General features: G+C 36.6%; 1 protein-coding gene across 2 annotated transcripts; it reads left to right on the top strand.

The window, feature by feature from the left end:
* The first annotated feature begins 5,207 nt into the window (after positions 1-5,207).
* Positions 5,208-11,714, top strand: LOC132173878 (factor of DNA methylation 1-like). 2 transcript variants are annotated; one of them, XM_059585545.1, is made up of 7 exons: positions 5,208-5,311; positions 7,589-8,528; positions 8,984-9,165; positions 9,621-9,710; positions 9,819-10,106; positions 10,755-10,967; positions 11,392-11,714. In XM_059585545.1, the coding sequence occupies exons 2-7, from the start codon at positions 7,631-7,633 to the stop codon at positions 11,620-11,622; spliced, it is 1,902 nt and encodes a 633-aa protein (XP_059441528.1). In that variant the 5' UTR covers positions 5,208-5,311; positions 7,589-7,630; the 3' UTR covers positions 11,623-11,714. The 2 variants fall into 2 exon arrangements, with proteins under 2 accessions (XP_059441528.1, XP_059441529.1); XM_059585546.1 differs by lacking the exon at positions 5,208-5,311 and adding an exon at positions 5,358-5,362.
* The last annotated feature ends 53 nt before the right edge of the window (positions 11,715-11,767 follow it).

The raw sequence follows: 11,767 nt of genomic DNA, 5'->3' as shown, positions 1-11,767 counted from the left end.
ATTAAGCACTTGGGGAAGGAAAGTAAGTAACCTTATTTTTTCGTTTCCTCTGAATGGGATTAGTGTTACACGGCTCATTTCTTTTTCTTTGTGATTTCTTCATTGTCGCTTTTTCCACTGCAGACATTTTCCTTTTATGCGGTAACTTTCCTCTTTTTTTAGCTACAATAGGACTATGAACCTCATCACCATCTACCGCCAACTCAACATCAGCAATGAACTCATTACATGTTAAAGATACGCCTGGAAGTGCAAGAGAAGGTGGACTGGGTTCACAACTTGAAGCACGTAATTCCTTGGTCAACATATCAATATGCATCCGAACTTTTGTGTAGTGATCCACGTTTCTTGCAGCGATCTCTGCTAATGTATGCATACCTTTGCACAAGCTGTCATATCTTTGTACATCGGGGTTGGCACTCAAAGCATCAAAACTACATTTAATGCTATGTGCACATCCTTCCTCCAACGGTCAAGATAATATTTGGGGGGCAAAGATGTACTGTTATGTGCACACAATATAGCAAAGATGTGTCTGCATAAGATGCCTCTTGAGTCAAAAGAGTCACATGTGTATTTTACTTCAAATTCATCTCCATCTTCATTGAAGTAGACAAGATATGTTACTACTTTCACGTATGCATCTTCAACTACTTCATTTTGAACTTTTACCTGTTCAGTCACTTGGTAGGTACAAATTGCACCCTCTTTAGTCAAAAGGGAGACAGTACAATAAATTTTGCCTATTATCTCACACTAAACTTCTTTGAATTTGGTGATGGTGTAAACTTTTTTAAATTTTTCCTCAAAAGGATAGAAGGTTACACATGGAAGCTTAGTATTAAAGGACTTGAAATCTGCAAGACTCTCATTCTCAACCTTTTTCCGCAAAGCAACATCATATTGGTCAACAAATTGCTTCAAAGTGGTAGACGAACGCACATAGCCATCGAAAAAGGCATTCATACTTTCACTCTGCTGTGTAGTTCTCATACCAGCCCAAAACACACTTTTAAGATATGCCGGTACCCAAAAAATCCGTTCATTATATAACCGGCGCAACCAATCATGGTCTTTAAGGTCATAACTATCTAGTAGACTTTGCCATCCTACCTCAAAATCACCACATGTTTGAGACTCATAAACATATTTATGTATGGCATTCTTAATGACAGAATAATTTTTATATGATTTAAACTTGTCTGAAATTTTTTTCAAAATGTGCCATAGACAATATCTGTGTCGGGTTCCTAGGAAAACTCTTGTGATTGCATTTTTCATAGCCCGATCTTGATCTGTTATAATTGCAATCGGCGCTCGGCCGTTCATGCAATTCAACTAATTCTGAAACAACCATACAAAATTTTCTGTATCCTCACTAGATATTAATGCTGCCCCAAAAAGTATTGACTGATCATGGTGGTTCACTCCCACGAACGGAGCAAATGGCATACCGTATTTGTTAGTCAAGTATGTCGTGTCAAATATCACGACATCTCCAAAATTTTCATACGATGCCCTACTTCTTGCATCAATCCAAAACACATTTTTCAACCTAGAATGATCATCAAAATCAGCTACAAAGTAGAAACCACTATCGGTTGCTTGCATCTTATTCAAATAGTCTAGAAGTGCTTTAGCACCTCCTTGGCCAAGCCGAATGTGTCTTTCCTTGTTAATAAAGTTTCTGCAATCTTTTTTTGTAAAAGGAAGATTCTCATACCCCCCAGCTTCAACAGCAAGAGAGTTCAAACTCTGACTTAGTCCAATCCCATATATATCATTTACTATAATCTTTCTTCTCACGTTAGAATTCAAATTCCTATTGCATTTATAATATCTTCCCTTGTTTGGACTTATCATGATTGTGGTCAATAATTACACTAGTCACATACCACTTTGTTTCAACCAACTTTGCATTCAACTTCACCTTACAATCCGTTTTTATTGTGGGATATGGCTTATTTGTCGTGGGTTGTGGCTTGCCTTGACGCCCACATGCAAGGGTGACACGTATCTCTTCTCCAGTGATTTTGTCTTTAGTAATTTTTTTGATTACCACCCCAAAACCTCTTTTCCGGCCAAACCGCCTATAATATGAGAAAAGTTTGTTTATGGAGCTAAACGTCATACCTCGCTGGCTGAGCTTGCTCAACATTTTCGTCTTCACTTACAAGCTTCCACTCAGACTTGCCCTTGCCCATGCCATTAATGTTGTCCTCATCCCTTATAGTTTCATTTCCATCTACAACACAATAAATAAATAAACAAACAAACCAAGATGCGTATATATTAAAATTCAACAAAACATCATTCAACAAATGAAGCATAAATGTCCGAATGAGAGAAGAAGAGCCTAACAAACCATTTTCAAGGACAATTTCAGAGGGCAGATCATCACCAACACGAATATGTGTATGTAAGTTGTCATCTTTGCATTCATTTTCCGAGTCCATCTAGGAGTTATTACAAGAAAAAATTCAAATTAGAAACATGAACTCAAAGCATGAAAAACATGAATTCAATGGTCCAAAACCCTCCAAAATTAGCACTGAATTTTCGACCCAACTCCACAATAAATGGAGCTCATTTTCACCTCCAAGACCTCCCTGCCTTCCTCATCCTAGCCCCACCAATTTTCCCATTCCCTCGCCAAGCAATTTCTAGGGTTTCCCAAAATTTTCTATTATATGTCCTATTTGGTGCCAAAGAATTTGCTTCAATTTTTCCTTCCTTCCTTGTTTTTTTATTTTATTTTATTTTATTTTATGATTTATTTCGGTAAGGGTGTTTCAAAGTTAGTGAATCACAAGCTTCATGTTCAGCTTAGGTACAATTTTTGTTTTTTTTAAAAAGGTCCCATTATCCTTATTCTATGTTTGGTTGCTGAGAAAACTAGTTCTGAACATGATACCAAAACTTGAACAAAAAGCAATACCAAGCGGACTAAAAGTCTTTTAATTTTAGAAGAGTTTCTTACCAGGGAAAAGGCCATGGAGGGCAGCGGCGTTGCTGCTTCGTGGTGGTCGGTGCACTGGATTGCGGCGGCCGGTGGTTTGGGAGAGAGGGAGAAACTGGGTTCGGGTCGGCGCTCCATAAGCATAACGTAGTGGTTGGTGGCGCTTCGTAGCCACTGAATAGTGTGGCCGGCGGTGGTGCGGTGGTGGACAGTGGTGATAGCTGGTTGTGGTGGTGGGTGGGAGGAGGCAGGAGAAATTGAGAGAGAGAGAGAGAGAGAGGGGCGGGAGATTTGGAATTTTGGGAGTAACAGTGAAAGTGGGATTTTGGGGGTAACAATGAAAGTGAAAGTGAAAAGTGAACGTGTGCGTGTAGTTTTTATTTTTTTATTTTTTATTTTATTTTTGTTAATAAAAAGGCTGGTTAACCCAGGTTAGTTAACCAGCCTTTTTGTAGACAGGTTCCGCAAGAAATGCTTCTGAATAGCATTACTCAAAATAATAGGAGGAACTTGGCCTCTTTTCTTTTCTTTCTCGGTCTCCACTTTTGTCTACCATTTTCTTCTTCAACGTCTTTTTTTTTTTAAAAAAAAAATAATAATAATAATAATAAGAATAAGAATTAAAGAAACCCACAACATGCCATACATGAAACCTAGGTTAACCAAAAAAAAAAAAAGTTGATTATAGCAAAGGACAGGACCAGGGCCGAAGGTTTCAGAGCTAAAGGTGGCGGTGGCAAAGGGCTGTTGGCGATGAGGTAGAGATTGTTGCAGGCAATGTGGAAGAGACTGGTGCGGCTGGGTGCATAAGAGATCGACACGGCGCAATGGCTTGCCAAGAGGCGCCACTGGGTTCGACGGCTGCGACCGGAGGGAACGGCTTTGTGCAATGACGAAAAAAAGGTATCGGCGTTGGGCTTGTACAACTAGAGGAGGAGGTGCCTGAAATGAGGCATGGATAACCAGAGGAACCGGCGGTATCGAGCCATGGAGGGCTAGAGATAGAGACGACAACAAAAGGGACCGGTGGACTGCAGGAGGCCAAAGGAAGGTGGACAGCGGCAAAGAAGGTGGCAGCACTGTGAGGCGTTGAATCGAGGCGATGCGTCAAAGAAAGCACCAGAAAAGACAAAGTCGACGATCGGACAAGGTGCCAGATCGAGGATGAGGATATGGTAATGTCTTCTTTGGCGGTGGAGTTGGTTGAGGCAAACATAATTTGCAAACTAGAAAATTGTGGCTCTGTTTGCAATTTTTTTTTTTTTTTTCTAAACAAACATAAAACAACATTATAAAATAAAGAAGTTTTGTAATTGTGAAATCAATCTAAAACAAAGGATGAGTAAAAAAAAATTGCAATCTAGGATCGAACAACCGGCATTAGTCTATAGGTCTGATGCCATGAAGAAATTAATAATGAAATAAGAAAATAAATAAATGGCGGAATAAAGAAAATAAGAACAAGATATTTTACGTCGCATATCTCCTTTTCTTTTATCTTTGGTAACATGTGTGATTTGAACTAATGACCCTTACTTTATAAAGAGTAGTCCTTAACCGATTGAACTATCTCTATTATAAAACCGATTCTTGGCCCATTAACAAACAATTAAAAAAAGTAAAAAGTAAAATTATATACTCTCTTTTTTTTTCTTCTTTTTTTATTATAATTTTTAAAATTATTATTAAATTTAGAATGAATCATTATTAGTTACGTTAATACGAAAGCATGAGACTTTGAGCGTGTCAACCATTACTTTAAAAAACAGAAAATTCACAAAACAATGAGCCTTTTTAACCCACTCAACTAACCGGGCCCCAAAAAGAAAACTAACCGGGTCCAATCCATTACAAATCAAAGTATACGTCAGCTTAAACACCATGCAAATCTGCCAGGTCACCTCCACATCAGCTTCTCCTCCACCGACTTAAGACATACGTGGCACACGCTGATGACCCAGATCCTTCCACCTGTCTTCCCTGTTCGCCAAATAGTCAATCTTTGAGGTTTAACATAATTTTTCCACCCATCTCCCTACCATCTTCTCTCTTTAACATAATTTTTTTCAAAAAATAAAAATAAAAAAAACAAAAAAATTAACAGAGAGGAGATGGTGGGGAGATGGGTGGGAGAATGGACAAAAGCATTTGCCGTCAATCTTTTAGTCTTCCCCAGACAGTCAGCAGTCAGCAGCCAGCTGACGCTTCACCTGCTTCTTCACCCACACACACTGCAGTCTGCACCACTCTGTGTATTCCTTTCTCCCCCATTGCTCTGTTCTTTCGTATCTCTGTAAGGAACGTTACGCAGAAGAAGAAAGAAGAGAAAGATACTCAAAAGCAACTTTACAGGTATATAACAAATTCTCTTGCTTTGTAATCCAGAGCCGAAGAAGTCACTATGTTGGTTCGACTCTTTTTTCCCCTAAAGTTGGTTACTTTGATGTTGAAAACGAATTTGGAGGACAAAATAAGTTCAAGTTATCGATTTCACCAAATATGCTTTTATCATTTGTTCTTGTATAAGCATAATGGGCCAATGGCCAGATTCTTCTTCTTCTTCTTCTTCTTTCTTTTTTTCCTCTCATTTGGGTTTCGTGTTTGATATGTTTTACTGGTATTTGTATAAGCATAATGGCCAGATTCTTCTTCTTTTTTTCTTTTTTTTTTTCCTCATTTGGTTTTCCTCTTTTATATGTTTTACTGGTATTTGTATCAGTATAATGGCCAGATTCTTCTCTCTCTCTCTCTCTCTCTCTCTCTCTCTCTCATTTGGGTTTCCTGTTTGATATGTTTTACTGGTATTTGTCTAAGCATAATGGCCAGATTCCTTTCTTCTCATTTGGGTTTCCTGTTTGATATGTTTTACTGGTATTTGTATAAGCATACAGGCCAGTTTCTTCTTCTTTTTTCTTTCTCATTTGGGTTTCCCGTTTGATATTTTTTACTGGTATTTGTATACTTTCATCACTTTTATGCACTTGAAGCACTTCTCTGTCTTTTCTTTTCTTTTTTGGGTTCATTTGATTCCTTGCGTTATGAAAAATATCCCTTTTACCATTACATTTTAAATAGCTTAAAATGTATCTTCTTTTCCTAATCATTTCAAGTTCTTTCCTCCTATGTTGTTATGTCTCTAGATTCATTTTCTATTTTTTTTGAAGTGTCGTAAGCGTTAGGTTATCTGCAAAAATGGAAGCAAACCACTCATTTGATTGCACTTTGCCACAACACCAAGCATTTTAGTGATTTTGTTTCAATTTATGTTATTGCTCTTGTTCAGAAGTTTTGTTCACTTCCTACCCTTTGTCTTTTTATTACACTTACACGTTTTCTCACTTTTAAAGAAAAAAAAAATCATAGTTGTTCCCTTGATATCAAGTCAACTAGGACAAAGTTTCTCTATCTCTCTATCTCAAGCCTTTTTCTCCTTTCATGATTTTTATTGTTGTTGTCATTATTATTAGTTTTGTTTTCAGACATATCACTCAATTGCATACTTACAAGAAAGGAAAAAGATAGTGGGTTCAACTATGTGTGAAGATTATTCATAAAAATAAAAAAATAAAAAAAAGTGTGATTGTGAAGATCTATTAATCATTTGAGCCTAGAAGTTTCAGGGAGATATTGTCTCCTGTTCTGCATTATAAGATTTTTACGAAAAGATTACTTCAGTTATGTTTGAGACCATAAATGCCTTTCAACTTGTGTTCCTGAAATGATTCTCAAACTTTCCTAATCCCCATAAATGGCTTTCAAGTCTTTAATAAATAAAATAAATTTTCATATTTGGAAGAGCTTCACCAACTGCAAGAATTGTTTGGCAGCCAAAGATTCGTTCAGGCAAAATGCCACTTATTGGGTGCAGCTTAAGTGTGAAAACATGCACCATTTTGCAAAGCATAGGACAAAAACAAGTGAATTAGGTTTCACTGTTATGTAATTTGATATTTTTATAAGCTATCTCTTTTATAACCATATTTGTTAGTTCTTAACAATCTGATTGTGGTTTGCATTGAATTTTATAATTGCTAGAATTTATATCATTATAACAATAGGAAATACTTATGTAGAAGAAAGTAGTTCTAGGTGTTCCTACTTATATATAGATGGAAGAACCCTAATTTGCTCATTCTGCACTTCACCTTTAGATGTTTATATTTGAGGATTCCTTTTGCTTTTTTGAAATAAATTCATTCTTCAACAATTATGTGTATGTAAAGCTTCTCTGTCCTCTTATCGCTCAGAGGCATCGGCACTAGCTTCGTTAGTTCACTCTTTCTTAGTTGCTCTCTTTGAGGCTAAGGTTTTATCAAAAATTTCTCGCTTGAGGCTGTGTTTTTTAGTGGTTGAATTGGACACCATGTGCTCGAATCCAAAAACTTTGTGAGAGATTCTGTTAAAACTTTTAAATGATTGCTTAATTACATATTGTAGTCATGCAATATTCTTTGCAACATCATTTATCGTTCAGTGTGCCTTGGCCCTACCGTTTATCTGGATGAGAATACAACCTAGCATCACTCTTCTAAACTTGCTGGATGTTAATCAATCCTTTCATTGTTTTTTTTTTTTTTTTTTTTTTTTTTTTTAAATGCTGCTTAATGGCCACTAGAATGTTTCTTTCAGGCTCCTAGTCTGAGTATTTTCTGGCGATTGTATCAAAGTATAATGGACTACAGCTCTGAAGAGTCAGATATTAGTGAATCTGAGATCAATGACTTTGTAGAGAAGCCATATGATCAGCTGATGGCTGGAAAGTACAAAGTTAAAGGTCTCAATGGTATGCTTCGATGTCCTTTCTGTGCTGGGAAGAAGAAACAAGATTACAAGTACAAGGATTTGCTTCAACATGCTTCGGGAGTTGGTAAAGGTTCTGCTAACAGAAGTGCAAAACAAAAGGCAAACCACCTTGCGTTGGCAAAGTACTTGGAGACTGACCTAGCCAATGAAGTGGATCAAACCCAAGTCCCAATTTTACCACAACCTCTCACTCAGCCTCCAAACCAAGATGAAATTTATGTGTGGCCTTGGATGGGGATCATTGTTAACATAGTGTGCGAGCCAGGAGATACAAAAACTGTTCATTGTTCTGAGTACTGGTTGAAAAGATTTGATAAATTTAAACCATTGGGAGTTCATGTTTTCTCGGATGAAGATGACTTAAATGCCCAAGCTGTAGTGGAATTTAATAATGATTGGAACGGTTTCATGAATGCAACTGAATTTGAGAAATCGTTTGTAACTGAGCATTGCAGCAAAAAGGACTGGAGTACACGGAAAACACATCTTGGCTCTGATACATATGGGTGGCGTGCATGTGCTGATGATTATGATGCAGAAGGGCCAATAGGAGATTTCCTTCGCAATAAAGGGCAGTTAAGAACTGTATCTGACATTGTCCAGGAAGCAGCTCATACCAGAAACAATGTTTTGGAAAATCTAGCCAATAAAATTGATATTACAATTGAAACCCTCAATGAACTACATAACCAGTACAATGAAAAGACCATGTCCTTGAGTAGGATGCTTGTGGAGAAAGACAAGCTACACTCTGCTTTTCTTGGAGGTTTGTTGCTGGTTCTTTCTGTGTTTGTTGATACATGCTTCATAATACAAATGCATGCTCATTTGCAGTGTCTGGTGTATGTTGAAACTTGCCTTTTTGTTATGTTAATGCTTAGCCAAACTTGTATAAATATAGAAATGTGGCATTGTAGGAAAGGTCTCATGAATGTTCTGTTCACTATCCTAGACAAAACAACAAAAACTTTACGGCTTGTACTTATTCCTTATTGCTGGATTTGAATATCGGGCTCATGACAGATCATAAGACCAATGATTGTACGCCATATGAAAGGAAAGATTTTTTTCAATACGCTTCAAAAGAAGTTCGTAGTGTTGAGACCCAGGAATTAGAAATCACAAAAAATCATGCCATCATTTTAAATTATGTTAATGCCATCATCATTATGCATGATATGGCATGAAAAATAAATTATATTTAACTGTTTGATTGATCAGAAATGAGGAAGATGCAGCAGCTTGCACGTGATAATGTTCGAAGGATATTTGATGAACATGAAAAACTGAATCACGAATTGGAGACTAAGAAAAAGAAACTTGATTCCTGGAGCAAAGAACTGAACAAACGGGAAGCACTAACTGAGCATGAGAGACAAAAGCTTGATGAGGAGAAGAAAAAGGTGATATATGTGAATGTGACATTTCCAAACAGAACTATTCTTTTCATTAAGCAGAAGTTTTAACGTTCCATATCACTTGCTTAGATGCTTGTTATAAATCTTAGTAGTTTCAGACGTACTTGCTTTAGATCAACTTGCTATGATTTGAGCTAAGCTTGTTTGGGTGCTTGTCCCATGCTGGAACTGGGGACCAACTCTAACATTTCTTTACCAATTTATGCGCGGCTTACTTTCACTTTCATTGTAATGGCACATTCACTGTTATCCTTCATATCTACATCTTTATATATAAGCTTACTGCCCCAAGAATCCTTTAGTTTTCACTGAATAAAAGCTACTGATACTTTCTTATTTGGAATAAATAAAATAATAAATGATAGATTTAGGAGCTCTTTGAAGTGCTCCATGCAAAACACTACATGCTGGGTATTGATGTTTATTTTTGGTACTTCTAGCATGATGTTAGGAACAATTCTCTTCAATTGGCATCCATGGAGCAGAAAAAGGCTGATGGGAATGTCTTAAGGTTGGTTGAAGAGCAAAAGGTGAGTGGCTCAGGTTTTAACTAGAGTCTGTCTCATATGCTGCATAATAGTTGCTCTTCATTTTACACTTTTTGTAGCACTCGTTAATTAGGAATTTTAATTTTTTAGAGGGAGAAAGAGGAAGCCCTTAATAAGATACTTCAGCTGGAAAAGCAGTTGGATGCTAAACTGAAGTTAGAAATGGAAATTGAAGAAATTAAAGGGAAACTCCAGGTGATAAAGCATCTTGGAGATGACGATGATGAAGCAGTTCGAAAGAAGATGGAAGACATGAATGATGAATTGCAACAAAAAGTCGATGATTTAAATGATATGGAATATACAAATCTTGTCCTTATTGCTAAAGAGCGAGAGAGCAACGACGAGCTACAAGGAGCTCGCAAAAAATTAATTGCAGTATGATTTCTTTTGCTATACACACATTTGTCTATATGCATGTGTCTGTGTATTTGGGGACAATATGCATCCAATAGAGTCACTAGTTTGATATTGTTTTAGAAAGCGGTTTAGTATTGTTGTGTTGGAAATTGTATTAAATGTGTCTTAAATATGTGGTTTCAAGTTATGCATAGGAATCAGGAACCACTGATCAAATTGTCCCACTTGAGATCTCAAAAATCAGAAGTAGCAGATGACATTATCATCCAATTGACATTTCTGTTTCTGAACAGAGATGGGAACGAGATTAAGTACTTTAATCATTGATGTGCTTTTGACTGGTAACTTTCAGAAACAAGCTAATGACATTCAATTGATAGCAATTGTGTGCTCTATTTCATTTTAGTTTTGCTGAAAGGAGTACAAGAGTTCCATGGGATAAAAGAAGACCACCATTAATTGTATTGCCCTAGAGGCCCTAATGGTGTCTAATGGACCATAAAGTAAAAAAGGCATAAGCTCCTAGAGATGAATCTGCCCATAATCATGCCATATACTAAAACCAAAGTGGAAAAAAAAAAAAAAAAGTTGCATTAGTGACTTTTTCATGTTTACATGTATAATTAATAATGTAATGGAAGTTGCTTTTCTTTTTTCCTTCTTTAGGGTTTAACGGATATGCTGTGTAATCGCACTAATATTGGAATAAAGAGAATGGGAGAAATTGATCAGAAGCCGTTTCAGAATACATGCCAGCAGCGACTTCCCCTTGAGGAAGGAAATGTGCAGGCCTTGACACTATGCTCCTTGTGGCAGGAGAATTTGAAAGATCCAAGCTGGCATCCTTTTAAAATTGTTGATATCGATGGTGAAACCCAGGTATATTCTTTTAAATCCTGTTTAAGCCTCTTATTGTTGTATTCATGTATACAGTTGTGTTAGGAGCTTGTGTGAATTCATATTTGTCATTTATATCATATAGTTGTATATGTTGCTATTATAAAAAGCATGAATCAAAACTAGTTTTTAGATATTCGATTTCTACTTATCCAAAAAAAGTTTTTAGATATTCGATTTCTGCTCACAAGTTACTCATGATGGGCTGCTGTCTCCTAATTGCTTACTTAAATTTTTCTTATATGAAGTGTGTCCTTTTAAGCATGCAAACCATGACTCAAAAAAGAAATTTGTTCATGTTGTCTATAAGATTTCATAAGTTCCAGGATTAAACTTTTTTTTCTTTTTAATCCTCATTTCAACATTTGAGGAATGGTTGAAAGGCTAATAATTTGTGTTGATGCAGGAAGTAGTAAATGAAGAAGATGAGAAGCTACGAAATCTCAAACAGTTGTGGGGGGAAGGGATATACATGGTTGTCATTTGTGCATTGAAAGAGATCAATGAGTATAATCCAAGTGGCAGATACATTGTTTCTGAGCTCTGGAACTTCAAAGAAGAAAGGAAAGCCACATTAAAGGAGGTCATCAGTTACATCTTAAAGAATATCAACACACTTAAGCGCAAGAGACAGTGAGTCAGACTGTCAGAGGTTAGTATTCTATTCATATATCTTAATTAAGTTTTAATTAAGTGCAGTTGATATAAAATATTAAGCTCATTTGTAGGCCAACTTGGGATTGCCTTGCCAAATAAGCTCCAAAACTAATGGACTTAAATAT

The sequence above is a fragment of the Corylus avellana genome, chromosome ca3, assembly GCF_901000735.1.
Source record: "Corylus avellana chromosome ca3, CavTom2PMs-1.0".
Taxonomy (NCBI): domain Eukaryota; kingdom Viridiplantae; phylum Streptophyta; class Magnoliopsida; order Fagales; family Betulaceae; genus Corylus; species Corylus avellana.
This window is presented reverse-complemented; position numbering and strand designations above follow the sequence as displayed.